Raw genomic sequence first — 12,539 nt, forward strand, 5'->3', positions numbered from 1 at the left:
ATCGCAGCCATGGTGCAAATCCCAGCTAGTTTTTTAGCACCTGTGATATATCGCATACGATTTCTCAGATGTCTTCACTTGAGTGGCTTTACTCTGGACCATCCCATCCACCCCCACAGTGGCAGCAGCATACAATATATTGTATGCGATAAATCGCATGTAAAAATGGCACATCAAGTACCAAATCAGATAGAAGCACTCCCGGGGAGCTGCCGAGGGGGTTCAAGGGAAATCGGATCCGACTTGTGCCTCAGACAAGTCGCAGTAATGTGTGGAGGCCTTAAATTATAAATGGTCTTCATGTAGGAACAATGAATACTTACACTTAAATTGTGGGTATTGTAATTTTCTTTTCTTTTTTGTAGGCCTAGACAGTTTTCCACCTCTGACTTTTCTGTAGCAAGTAGTTTGTACGAGAACAGTATATATAGCAAGAGAAGTATATGGTGCAATTAATCAATCAACAAATACTTAATAAAAATATAGAATAATAAAAATATTTAATATTCTACTTACAAAAAGGTTATTTGCAATATAGAAAAATTTGTATAAACAATGATCAGTTATCTTCATTTAAAAACTGATCTTCCAATCAGAGACAGGAAATATCAATGTCTAGAGGTTAGTAAATCTTGAATTGATAGTCTCTCTGTAACTTCAGAATACAGTACTCCATTACTTCAATTACACCGATCATATATACTTCTAGACTCTTATACCTATGGAAGTACATATTGCCAGCTGGTAGGATAAAGTACTGGTGAATCTATAAGTCAGTAGAAGAAAAATCAGTACTCTTAATTAGTCCTCCCAATATCATCAATATATAACATATAAAGTAAATAATGCAGGTGACATAAGGACATAGTAGGATGCTATAGGAGAATAATAAAAGCTGTTGTTATGCATTCTACTCAATTTTAGGTTTTGGTCTTCTCTTTTGAAACAACTAAGCATCCAATCTAAAATCTATATACTGAAATCCAAAGGTTGATTACATAAGAACCTGTGATACTTGGAAGATATAGATAGTGATTTTGCTTTTTAAATTAAAATCCAAAGCCATTTTCACCAAGATCACGCCCGGTTCAGTAAATACACACTCTATTACATAAAACCCAATGTTTTTCTTTTTGTATTGACTATTTCTACTTGTAGAAATGGTGCTCTATAAGGTGACATAAATGGTGGAAATTCCCTTATGAAGGTTATGTGGGGATTTTTCGCTTTTCCGCAGACCTTACTAGTGTGACGATCCTTGTCTACATAAGGAATTAATTTTACTATTGAATCTATAATATTTCTTTTTATGATATCTGTCTATTTATATTATTTTCTTCCCTTGATGCATCTGCTTGTTTTCTTAACACTTATAAACTGTGTAGTTGTAAAAAATAAAGCATTCACAGCAGGGACGTGTGGTGAGGTAAGTGGCTGGGGAGGCACTGGCTAGTACCAGAGCCTGATTTACACACAATATATGAGCCAACAGGTTTATGTCTCCCCTCACTCATCTGTAGCACTCCGCTTGCTGGGTGGAGTTTAGCAGCATGACTTGCTGGGTGTTGTGACACCACAAAGTCACACATTGTGAGCATGTAGTTAAGAGGGTGATGCCACGGAGTAGCAAGTGGGTGCCATTTTGGCAGTGAGAAGATGCACGCAGCTGCAGCACAACCAGCTAGTAGAGGGAGAAGTACTAAGCAGTGTACTAATCAGGGAATTCGCCCTATGCAATAGCAGGGCCAGATTTTCGCCTAGTCAAAAAAATGTAGCGGCGGTAGAAAATATGTGTATTGGAAAATCCACATGTTTTCTGTCAAAAACGTGGGCCAATTTCTCTGATTGGCGAAAATGCCTTCAAAATTAACGAAAACGGCCATAAGTGAATACTCAGTGGGGCAAATTCATTGGCTCCAAAATGATCAGAGCTGATTGCTTACTCCCTATATCTGATGGGGGCACTAGAAATCTAAAAAAAAAGAGCGAAGACGAAGATTTGGGATAAATGAGTTTTGCTACTGGAACTCCCTATCAGCTGAAATGCTCTGATTTAAAATTTCTGTCACATATTTATTGTCAAATACTATACATCAATTATGCTATAGTGGTGAATATAGAAATACAGTATTGTCATCTGTCAATTTATAGTATATTTAATATAGCATGACGTCCATTAGGCATGACCAGATCACCTGCTTCAATATTTGGCAATAGCTGCTAATTAATAAGTTGGTCATTATAATAGTTGTCATGTACTAACTTTTGCCTAACACATACTTTGTTCATTAATTATTGTATGATAATATGTTCTCAATATTGTGTGTATATTAATAACAACTAGTATGTTTGTCATGTATTTTTGTACTCCCTATGTTAGGCCAGATATGCATTTTCTGGATGCAATTTGTTGGTTCCCAATGGTCTACTACATGGTTGGCTGTATTGACAAGTAGGTAAAATCCTTGTAACTTGCTGTGTTGTGTGTTGTTAGTGTGTCTGCTGCTGTATGTACAGTATACATTCTCATTCATTGAATGATTTATGTAACTTGAATCATGATGTTTTCATAACGACTATTTGAACTTCATAAATGCCTTTCATTTTTCTAACATACAATATTAGGATGAACCAGTTAATGTAAAAATAAATCATAATTCACTTCAGGAAAGAATGTGCTAAAACAGTGACAATGGGTGTCATTCTGAGTTGAGAGCTTGCTTCTGATTTTTGCAGTGCAGCGATCAGGCAAAAAAATGGCAAAACTGCGCATGCATATGCCCTGCAATGCACATGCACATTGTACGGGTACAAAGAGCATCGTTGCTGTGCAATGCTTCTAGCGACTAATCCATTCGCACAGCCGATCGCAAGGAGATTGATAGGAAGAGGGCATTTATGGGTGTCAACTGACCATTTTCTGGGAGTTGTTGGGAAAACACAGGCGTGTCCAGGCGTTTGCAGGATAGGTATCTGACGTCACTTCCGGGACCTCCGTCGCTAGAATCATCGCACAGGATAAGTAACTACAGCGCTGGTCTTGTTTTGCAGAAAATTTATGTGTGTCACTCGGCTGCACATGCAATTGCACACTTGCAAAGCGAAAATACACCCCCCGTGGGCGGCGACTATGTGTTTGCAAGGCTGCTAAAAGTAGCTAGTGAGCGATCAACTCGGAATGAGGGCCAATATTAGTAGACTATTAATGTAAAAGGTAGCATGATGACAATTTTCTACTTATTTAACTCCATTATTCAGCATTTATTATTCCTAAAGTAAAGATAGGATGGGGGCATCCTACACATTTATTTTCTGTAAATTACTTTCATCATACATGCTGGAAACAAGCTAGAATGCTGGTGAGGGTGGCTACACCACATTACTGGCAAGTTGCTGACTCCAAATCACAGTCTATTACACCCCATGACTTTCTATGAAAACTCAATGGAAAGTCGAACCCTGTAACATTTCAGCCTACATCTCCAAATAATCTAGAATTAAAGCCCAGCACCAAAAACATCAGGCAATTTCATAGTGTAGTATTCCAGACATTTTCACAAAAATAACAGGATTAAAAACTTCACAGTTAACTTATCAATTGATAAATAAATCCTTTATTATTATTATTATTATTATTATTATTTAAAATTGTTCAGCCGTAATGAAATATGTTAAAACAAGCAAAGTGAGTGAAAAGTTAGAAAAAAAGTGATTAAAATTGCATCATCTATACAGAGACTGCTACTTTTTATTTTGAATACCCCTTTAATACTGTATCTATCTATCTATCTATCTATCTATCTATCTATCTATCTATCTATCTATCTATCGGGACATAATTATACTTTAATAGAATGCAATTTGGGCATATATATTAGGGGATACACACAATTGTTTATATGTCTAACCACAATATGGTAAGCTAGTGAAATTGGTTAAAGTAAATCAATGAGTGCGGTGTTACAGACAGACCAGCAGAACACCAGCACGGAGATTTAGATTAAGACATTATTTCTATACTAGTGATACAGTGACAGTTTCTGTGTATCTACTAATGTAACAGAATGGTATACATTCATTATGTCCACCTAAGATGAGATCACCAGCAACAATAAGAAACCACACATGCACTTAAGGATAGAGTTTATTGTTACATACTGTATATAGAGCAACATTGTATATAAATGTGAAATTCAGAACTCTTTATTAAACAGAAATTGTGTTTTCCTGAGGAACAAAATAGAATATAATTGGATATTCACAGGACTTCATGCACACAGAAGTTTCATTAGCAGCAGGGGCTATAATGCCTTTATTGGAAGAGGAATCTTCAAAATAAAAAGTAGCAGTCACTGTATATTTATATATATATATATATATATATATATATATATATATCTATCACTTTTTTCTAACTTTTCACTTACTTTGCTTGTTTTAACATATTTCATTACAGCTGAACAATTGTAAATAATAATAATAATAATAACAATACAGGTTGAGTCTCCCTTATCCAAAATGCTTGGGACCAGAGGTATTTTGGATATGGGATTTTTCCGTATTTTGGAATAATTGCATACCATAGTGAGATATCATGGTGATGGGACCAAAATCTAAGCACAGAATGCATCTATGTTACATATACACCTTATACACACAGCCTGAAGGTTATTTTAGACAATATTTTTTATAACTTTGTGCATTAAACAAAGTGTGTCTACATTCACACAATTCATTTATGTTTCATATACACCTTATATACACAGCCTGAAGGTCAATTAATACAATATTTTTAATAACTTTGTGTATTAAACAAAGTTTGTGTACATTGAGACATCAAAAAACAAAAGTTTCACTATCTCACTCTCACTCAAAAAAGTCTGTATTTCGGAATATTCCGTATTTCGGAATATATGGATATGGGATACTCAACCTGTAATAATAATAATAATAATAATGATAAAGGATATGTTTTATCGATTGCTAAGTTTACTGTGAGGTTCTCAGTGCACCCAGAAAATGACTTTCTTTTCTGTGGGTATATGTTATAGTCCTTTCAAGCTAAGAGTAACGCTCTCATTTGAAAATAAATATAGGTGAGAGCATAACATATTGAAGAACAGAATAAAGGGAAAGAGAACACTTATGTGAAATTAGTCTAACTGGTGTGGGTATCCGGACTCCAGGTCGACAACAAAAAGGTCAACACACCTTAGGTCGATGCCAATTGGTCGACACACCTTAGGTCAACATGGACAAAAGGTCGACAGGAACAAGGTCGACATGAGTTTTTCACGATTTTTTTCTTTTTTTGAACCTTTTCATACTTAATGATCCACGTGGACTACGATTGGAACGGTAATCTGTGCCGAGCAAAGCGGTAGCGGAGCGAAGGCACCATGCGAGGGGACGCGGTGCACTAATTGGGGTTCCCGGTCACTCTACGAAGAAAACGACACCAAACAAACAAAAAACCCATGTCGACCTTTTTCCATGTCGACCTTTTGTCCATGTCAACATAAGGTGTGTCGACCAATTGGCGTCGACCTAAGGTGTGTCGACCTTTTTGTTGTCGACCCTGAGTCCCAGACTCCTGGTGTGGGAGTATCTTTTGTTAAAATGGAGTTAAAACTTGTTCATTCATAAAATTAGAGGAGCACACACATATCACAGAACAGGTCACCAAATCCTGGAATATGAGATCTCCGCAGCAGCTCAGCAAAAGGGAACTCCCAACCAACATGTCATTTCAAGATGGTGACTCTCAAATTGCAGAGTTCACCTTGAAGAAGACAGTCCTGTTGAATCCAATTGGTGATGCTAGGATGAGGTTCTGACCACTGGTCCTTGATGAATATATGGTGTCTTGTTTCATAAGAGCTGAAAGGCTGTGGAAGATGTGTCTGGGACCTACTTCATGTTTAAATCAAATAAGCTGTTTTTATCTTGCTTTCTGGTACACTGAGTACCTACCTGTATTGTATGTTTCCATTTTAGTAAATTTAACGTGCTATAGGGGTAATTCCGAGTTGATCGCAGCATCAAATTTGTTAGCAGTTGAGTAAAACCATGTGCACTGTTAGATTTGGGTGGGTTATTTTGTTTCTGTGCAGGGTAAATACTGACTGCTTTATTTTTACACTGCAATTTAGATTTCAGTTTGAACACAGCCCACCCAAATCTAACTCTCTCTGCAAATGAAATATCTGCCACACCTGCAGTGCAAATGGTTTTGCCCAACTGCTAACAAACTTGATGCTGCGATCAACTCGGAATTACCCCCTATATCAGTCTCTCTCCATTGTTTTGAGGATAACCACTACTTTGAAGAAAAATTGAGAAAATTCTGAGTTTATGCTACATCTCCAGCCCTGTCAAAGATTGGATTCCTTTTTGTGGACAGATTAACATTTATCACTGGTTTTCCTGACATTAGAGTGCAGAATTGTTATATAGTGTAGTCATACTGTATATGTTTCTGTGTTTAATGTCTGATAATACCTTGGTGATTTTCTTAGCTGCTCTGTTTCCTTTGTGAGCATGAAATCCATTTATCATCTGTTTTATATCCTGATTGTATCTTAGAACCAAATCTCAGAAACTTATTTATCTAATTTGAATGTGTATGCAGAAAATTGTAGCACATTCTGTATTGCAAAGTGATTTCCACCACATATATTGTTAATACAATCCATTAATGACTAGGAAAGAAAGACATACACAGATACAATAAGCTTTTATTTCTCTTGCATGTGTCATGAATCAGGTACTCCTATGTACAACTTCAAATGGTAACATGATCCATTAATTTGTATATGCCGTGAATAATGAAAAGCAGCACCATTAATTCACACATCAGTTGTCCAAACTAAGAGTATAAAGATATGTTTTTAAAAGTCCCTGACCATACAACATGAAAATATAATAGAATTTAAGAGAATTTAAAGTAATTGCAATCCTATAAGGATTAGAAACACTCCCAAATTGGTTCTCCTCTCTATGGCACTATTATATTACAAGAGCAAGGCATTACCAATTAATTCCATGGAGGCACATCAATATCTTCATTACAGTATTTCCAGTAAAAACAGACACATTTCCTACAAATAGCCATGTATTGTGGTCTGACTAAGGAGCTCCTTAATTAAAGAATGACCATTAATCATCTGATATGCATGGTGCTCCAAACGTCAGTTATGTTTTACAATCCACTGATTCTTCTAATGTAATCTATATAATAATTGGACATGGCATTGCCTGTGGTTGGCTTGCACAATGAGCGCACAAATGACACAATCCCCAAAAGACTTTCCAAAGTTTTCCAGCAAGAAAATATAAGGTGTAGCCATCATCCATTCTTCCTTTATCAGTTTTCATTATAGCCCAGAGCTGAGGATTTTGGAGAAAATGTAGGTTCTGCAAATGGAAGAAAGCATCAGGAGACAAGCAAAAGAGAGAAAGCAACAGAGATAGAATAAAAAAAGAGGAGAGAAGAGAGGAGGAAGTTAGGAAAAAGAGGAAAGGGTACAAAGGAAGGGTGGAGGAGGAAAAGAAGCAATGAGCAAAGGAGAAGGGGTGTAGAACAACAATCAGTTGCTATGCAGGGAGCAGCAGGTAAGTAGAGAAGAGGAAAGGTCAGAGAAAGACAGAAATGCTGACCTCCTTTAAAAGGACATGCTGCAAATAAATAGGTATTCTATTTGCACTGGAGAGTCACTCAATAATATTATTGTTTCATACTACTGTGTGTTCTGGAAGCAGGTTTGGATTCGGGACTAAAGCTGGCCATACACCTACAGATTTATTGTCAGATTTGGCTGGTTGGAATTAAAATTTGGTAATGGATGAGAGGAAATGACAATTGACCATTTGCTCCCAAACATTGGAAAACAGACAAAAATGGTCAATCAGACAAATTGGTTAAATCCACAACCATTTTCATCAGTTTTGTGGCATTCAGGAGCAAGCAGTCAATTGTAATTTGCTCTCATCCATTACCAGGTTTTCATTCCAACCAGCCAGATCTGTCAATAAATCTTTAGGTGTATGGCCAGCATAGTGGTATCAGTTACAGTGTCAATATAGCTTTACCAAATGGATAACATTTTTTTTTTAACTTGTACATCTTTGTGGAGAGAGGCCTCAATCCCATCCATTTTAAATATTAAATAGGGTTCTTCTTGAAATAGAGCAAGAAAGGGAGGAAAGTGGAGAACTATTGCTGTAAGATACATTTACGGGCAATCGCTGAAATAATGGTTAAGAGTTTCTTACTAACATGAGCCAAAGACACTCAAAACTCCCCACTATGGATTCAATGTGAGAAAGTTAATCAAATCCAACATAGCATATTGCTTGATCTGGCCCATAATAGTTTTATTAAGCCACAGTCACAGAATCACTAAAATAGCCTGGCAGGACAAATAGCACATTTAAGAAACTTAAGAGAATTCATTATTTCTATCACTTCCTAGAGGTAGACAAATAACCCCTATGGAATATTTTGTATTGCAACTCTCTGTTAGATGTTACTGGCAAAGTATTGAGTAAGAATGAGCAGTCAGAATCTGAGAGTGCTGAAGGGGGGAAATTGTTCCTGCTAAGACATAAGGCCCATCCGATATTCACAAGAGAAAAGGAAAATGCATATGAGGAAATTATAGAGGGAGATGGCTTTTCAGTTGTGGCCTTGGACCATACATGCATTATCTAGCGTGTTAACCCAATCAGAAGGTAAAAGGGAAGGAGTATCATATGGGCAAAATGATGAGCCTGAAGGAAGGCAAAAGGGTAGAGGCATATAAAGGGATCGTTGTCAGTGGCCTGAGCAAAGAATAGTAGATTACAAGTCTCATGGTCTATCAGCAAGTCAGAGGTTTTTCTAAAGAAAGTTCCACTGTCATAAGGCTACACAGCAGGGTTGACCTATGGGCATGCACACTGGCCATGGCAGTAGCAAAGCTGGAGATATGTTTCTCGACGTACATGATTGCAGATAAAGGCAGATGCATACCTCATAAAAGCATGCATTTTTGCCGCCAATCCCACATTAACTCTCCAAAACGATCCTTTCCTGTCAATTACTCTACATATATAATGTCAGTGCAAGCACAATAGCAAAGGTACCTTGGCACGTGCGCAGTGTGATCGTGGCACATGCACAGGCTGCTAATAATTGATCCATTGCAAACATATCGGCATTGCGTACATACATGAATTTGGCCTTTGGTTACTGATTTAGAGCTGAGCTAATACTGCACCCCTTTAGTAATCCATATGGAAATGTCAGTCAAGTAATGCAAGTACTGTAAATGGCTGTGACTTCATATAATTTAGCTTGGACGCTAATGATTTAAGTACTGTCAGCTGGAGGGAGCAATCATCCAAACAGAAATGACTACTTAGTGCTGCTTATAATCATCATTATTTTCATTGTGCATCAATGAGTGTATATCCAGGTGTAACTGTGATGCAATTATGTAAATGCACCCTTACCGTATCTGGTTTATGCTTGTCTGTACATGTTCTGCTTCTACAGGTGGTGGGACAGCAAATGCAACAATACACAAAATGCATGCATTTGCCCTTATGGCACATGGGCGCAAAATGGAAAATATGTTTCTTTTCTAAAAACAAAATAGATGTACATTATGTTGTGCACCTCTGAGCCCCTGTGTGAGCATTTTTATCCCTTTCCTTCAAAAAGGTGAACAAATAGTTACAGTAAGTACAGAAGCACTGAGGCTAGGAGAGAGATTAGAACAATATATGGGTGGTATATTTTGGTAATTCTCTGCTTTATAGAAATAGAGCAGAAAATTACATAACCAATATAAAACACTGTGTTTGGTTTCAAAAATCAAAGCAGAGGACACTAGTGCTGGAAGGTCCACTATAAAGTAAAATAATCATAATAATGGCTAATCATTAATTGCAGCATTTCAATGTACAGTATGATGTACTGAACAAATAAACTAATACAGTATATGAAAGATATTATATAATTACTGCATGAGCTCTTACAGTACATATTATGTTGTAAAACAATTGCAAAAATATTTCCAGACAGTAGAGGTAGTTCTTGCACTGAACATTTCATGCTGTACATGATATCTCATGTATTCAGCACCTTAAATGACAAATACAATATAAGGACAACCATAAGACTAGGAGAAAAAGATAGCCAGGTGATTGCTGAGAGCAAAATTCTTAAGAATTTAATTAAATTGAAAATAAATATACTGTTTAATACACATACAACTCTGAAACACTTGGCACAGATATACACATGCTGTTTTTGAAGTACACAGATTGCAACATCCATTTGACTGATAATAGCTAAACATAGTCACCCATATCACACATATATCTCAAACCTGCAGAGTAGTGCATATTTTGTATTTTGTAAAGATAAAATATAGTTTTATGTACAGGTCTGTGTGTCATAAAGCCTGTATACTGTGTGTGACATCAGGAGTATCAGTATGATGCAATTGTTTTATTTAAAAAAAAAAAGCTTTATTGATAGGATTAGTTCGCAAAACATATATCAACAGCAGTAAGAAAACAGCAACAAAAAAAGATATAAAGACAAGTTTAAAAATGGACATAATGTTCCTAATTGTGTTTTTTTTTATATTTAAGTATTTTATTTAAAATATAGGTGGTGTAACAAACAAAGTACGTTCTCTTTTGAGATGTGTAAAATATATGGCAGGATTTCTTGCAAATTAACTATACTATTATAAGGGTGTGTCAATAGGCCAGTTACTCCGGCGATAAATAGCATTTTTTTAAAGCCACTTATTGTGATAACAAAACCCCCCACTTATTTCAGAAATTGATATTGAATTATACTGACCTGAAACATTGGCATGCCAGAAGCCAAATTGCTGATTTGGTCTTTCAGTTCCTGTATAATGGGGAAAAAAATCTAATGTTTTAAAAATCAAAAGGAAAAGAAAAAAATAGTTTATTAAAAAAATAGCTTTATTGAAAAAGTAAAGCATTTCTTAATGATTTCATCTATTTTTGCCATTCTGAGATAGCTAAACATACAGTACAATCATGTTGGCCCCTCTTCTGTGTCATGAAATAAATTGGAATGCAGATTTCTTGTTGCCAAGGTTGGCCTAGGCAAAACAGAGGTACAGATGTGTCCTTCTTCATCTAGCCTATGTACGTAATGAGTCGCGGCACACTATACAAATAAGATGCACAGACTTTGCTGATTAAAATTATATGTGGCATTCCTATATTCTGTGTGCGACTGCACAGAAAAACACTGTAGGGTAGCATTTTGTATGTAGATACACCTGTAGCTGCGCACAGAATATATTCATGCCGCATATTATTTTATTCAGCATAGTAGGACACATTTTCGGGGGAAAAATTGCACAAAAAGACACTCAGTAATAGTAAACGTGCTCATGACTAGGTGCGACTAGAAGGGCTGTTTAACATGACTACAGTAACGATGAGGGAGGACTTATCTGTACAGAGGTGCAGAGATAACTGGATTTCTGGTTTTCAGTAACGATCCCTGCAATGCAGTTTGGCCTTTACAGCTGGTTGATCTGCATCTTTCAGCCATTAGTGCAACCCTATTGTGGATACAGATTGTCTAGTCAGAATGGAGATGTTTGGTTTGATGAGCCAGGGTCTTGTATACTAATGGAGAGTGATGTTCCAAATTGGAAAGCAGAGGAGACCAGGATCAGAAGCCATGAAATATCACTGATAAATATATGGTAGAATTAAAAGGCAAATAGGACAGTTAATATCCGAGCTGGTTAGACACCAGAATGCAGGAATGTGCCAGCAACCACAGAAGAAAAACATGAAAGCTAAAATCAAACAGGAATGGAAAAGACTGTTGTGCCCTTGAGCTGCTTAAAGTCCCAACTGGTAAATGGTGTCACCTAACACCATACAGCAAGAACAATCAAAATAAAGTCTCCACTGGATCCATAAGCTCTGTAGTCAATAAAAAGTAATTTGTTTATGGGGTTTTTTTAATGAAATCCTTCATTGCACTATTCATGTGCTGGATATTAGGGAGTGTGATATGAATAAAACAATAAAGGCAGAGAAAGAGAATAAGGACATTTGCGTTGAATAAGGCTTGACCTCCATAAAATGACTTTAGTCAACTATATTGAATAGACCTCTATCTCTGGTATGGGCTCCAAATATTTGATAGTACTTTAACTTACATCTGGGATATTACAGTACTGTTTTATGTGTTTCTTGTTTTCTTTTGGAGTGTATCTACTAAAGAAACTATTGGTCAGGAGACATCCTTTGCAGACTACAAAACTACATTTATTGACTACAGCACTTCTGAACTTAGTGGTGACTCTGTTTTGATTGTTCAAATTAAATAATATTCACAGTGCTTAAATAAGAGAATTTAATGTGAAACTGTTGGCCCTGTTACCTCAGCTGACCACAAGCTACAAAGAACCTGAAGTACCATGCCCCATTAATAAGAAAAGCAAAGTGGACACAGTTACAGATGGTAAAATAAATGGAGCACC

General features: G+C 36.5%; 1 protein-coding gene across 2 annotated transcripts in view; it reads left to right on the forward strand.

Moving 5' to 3' along the window:
• The window catches only part of LOC134957937 (potassium channel subfamily T member 2), a 1,656,739-nt gene that overhangs the window by 1,496,748 nt on the left and 147,452 nt on the right, over nucleotides 1-12,539 (forward strand). For both annotated transcript variants that reach the window (XM_063940188.1, XM_063940189.1), the window contains exon 20: nucleotides 2,381-2,452. In XM_063940188.1, the coding sequence (XP_063796258.1) occupies nucleotides 2,381-2,452 (72 nt within the window). The remainder of the gene's footprint in view (nucleotides 1-2,380; nucleotides 2,453-12,539) is intronic.

This window comes from Pseudophryne corroboree, chromosome 9 (genome assembly GCF_028390025.1).
Source record: "Pseudophryne corroboree isolate aPseCor3 chromosome 9, aPseCor3.hap2, whole genome shotgun sequence".
Lineage (NCBI taxonomy): Eukaryota > Metazoa > Chordata > Amphibia > Anura > Myobatrachidae > Pseudophryne > Pseudophryne corroboree.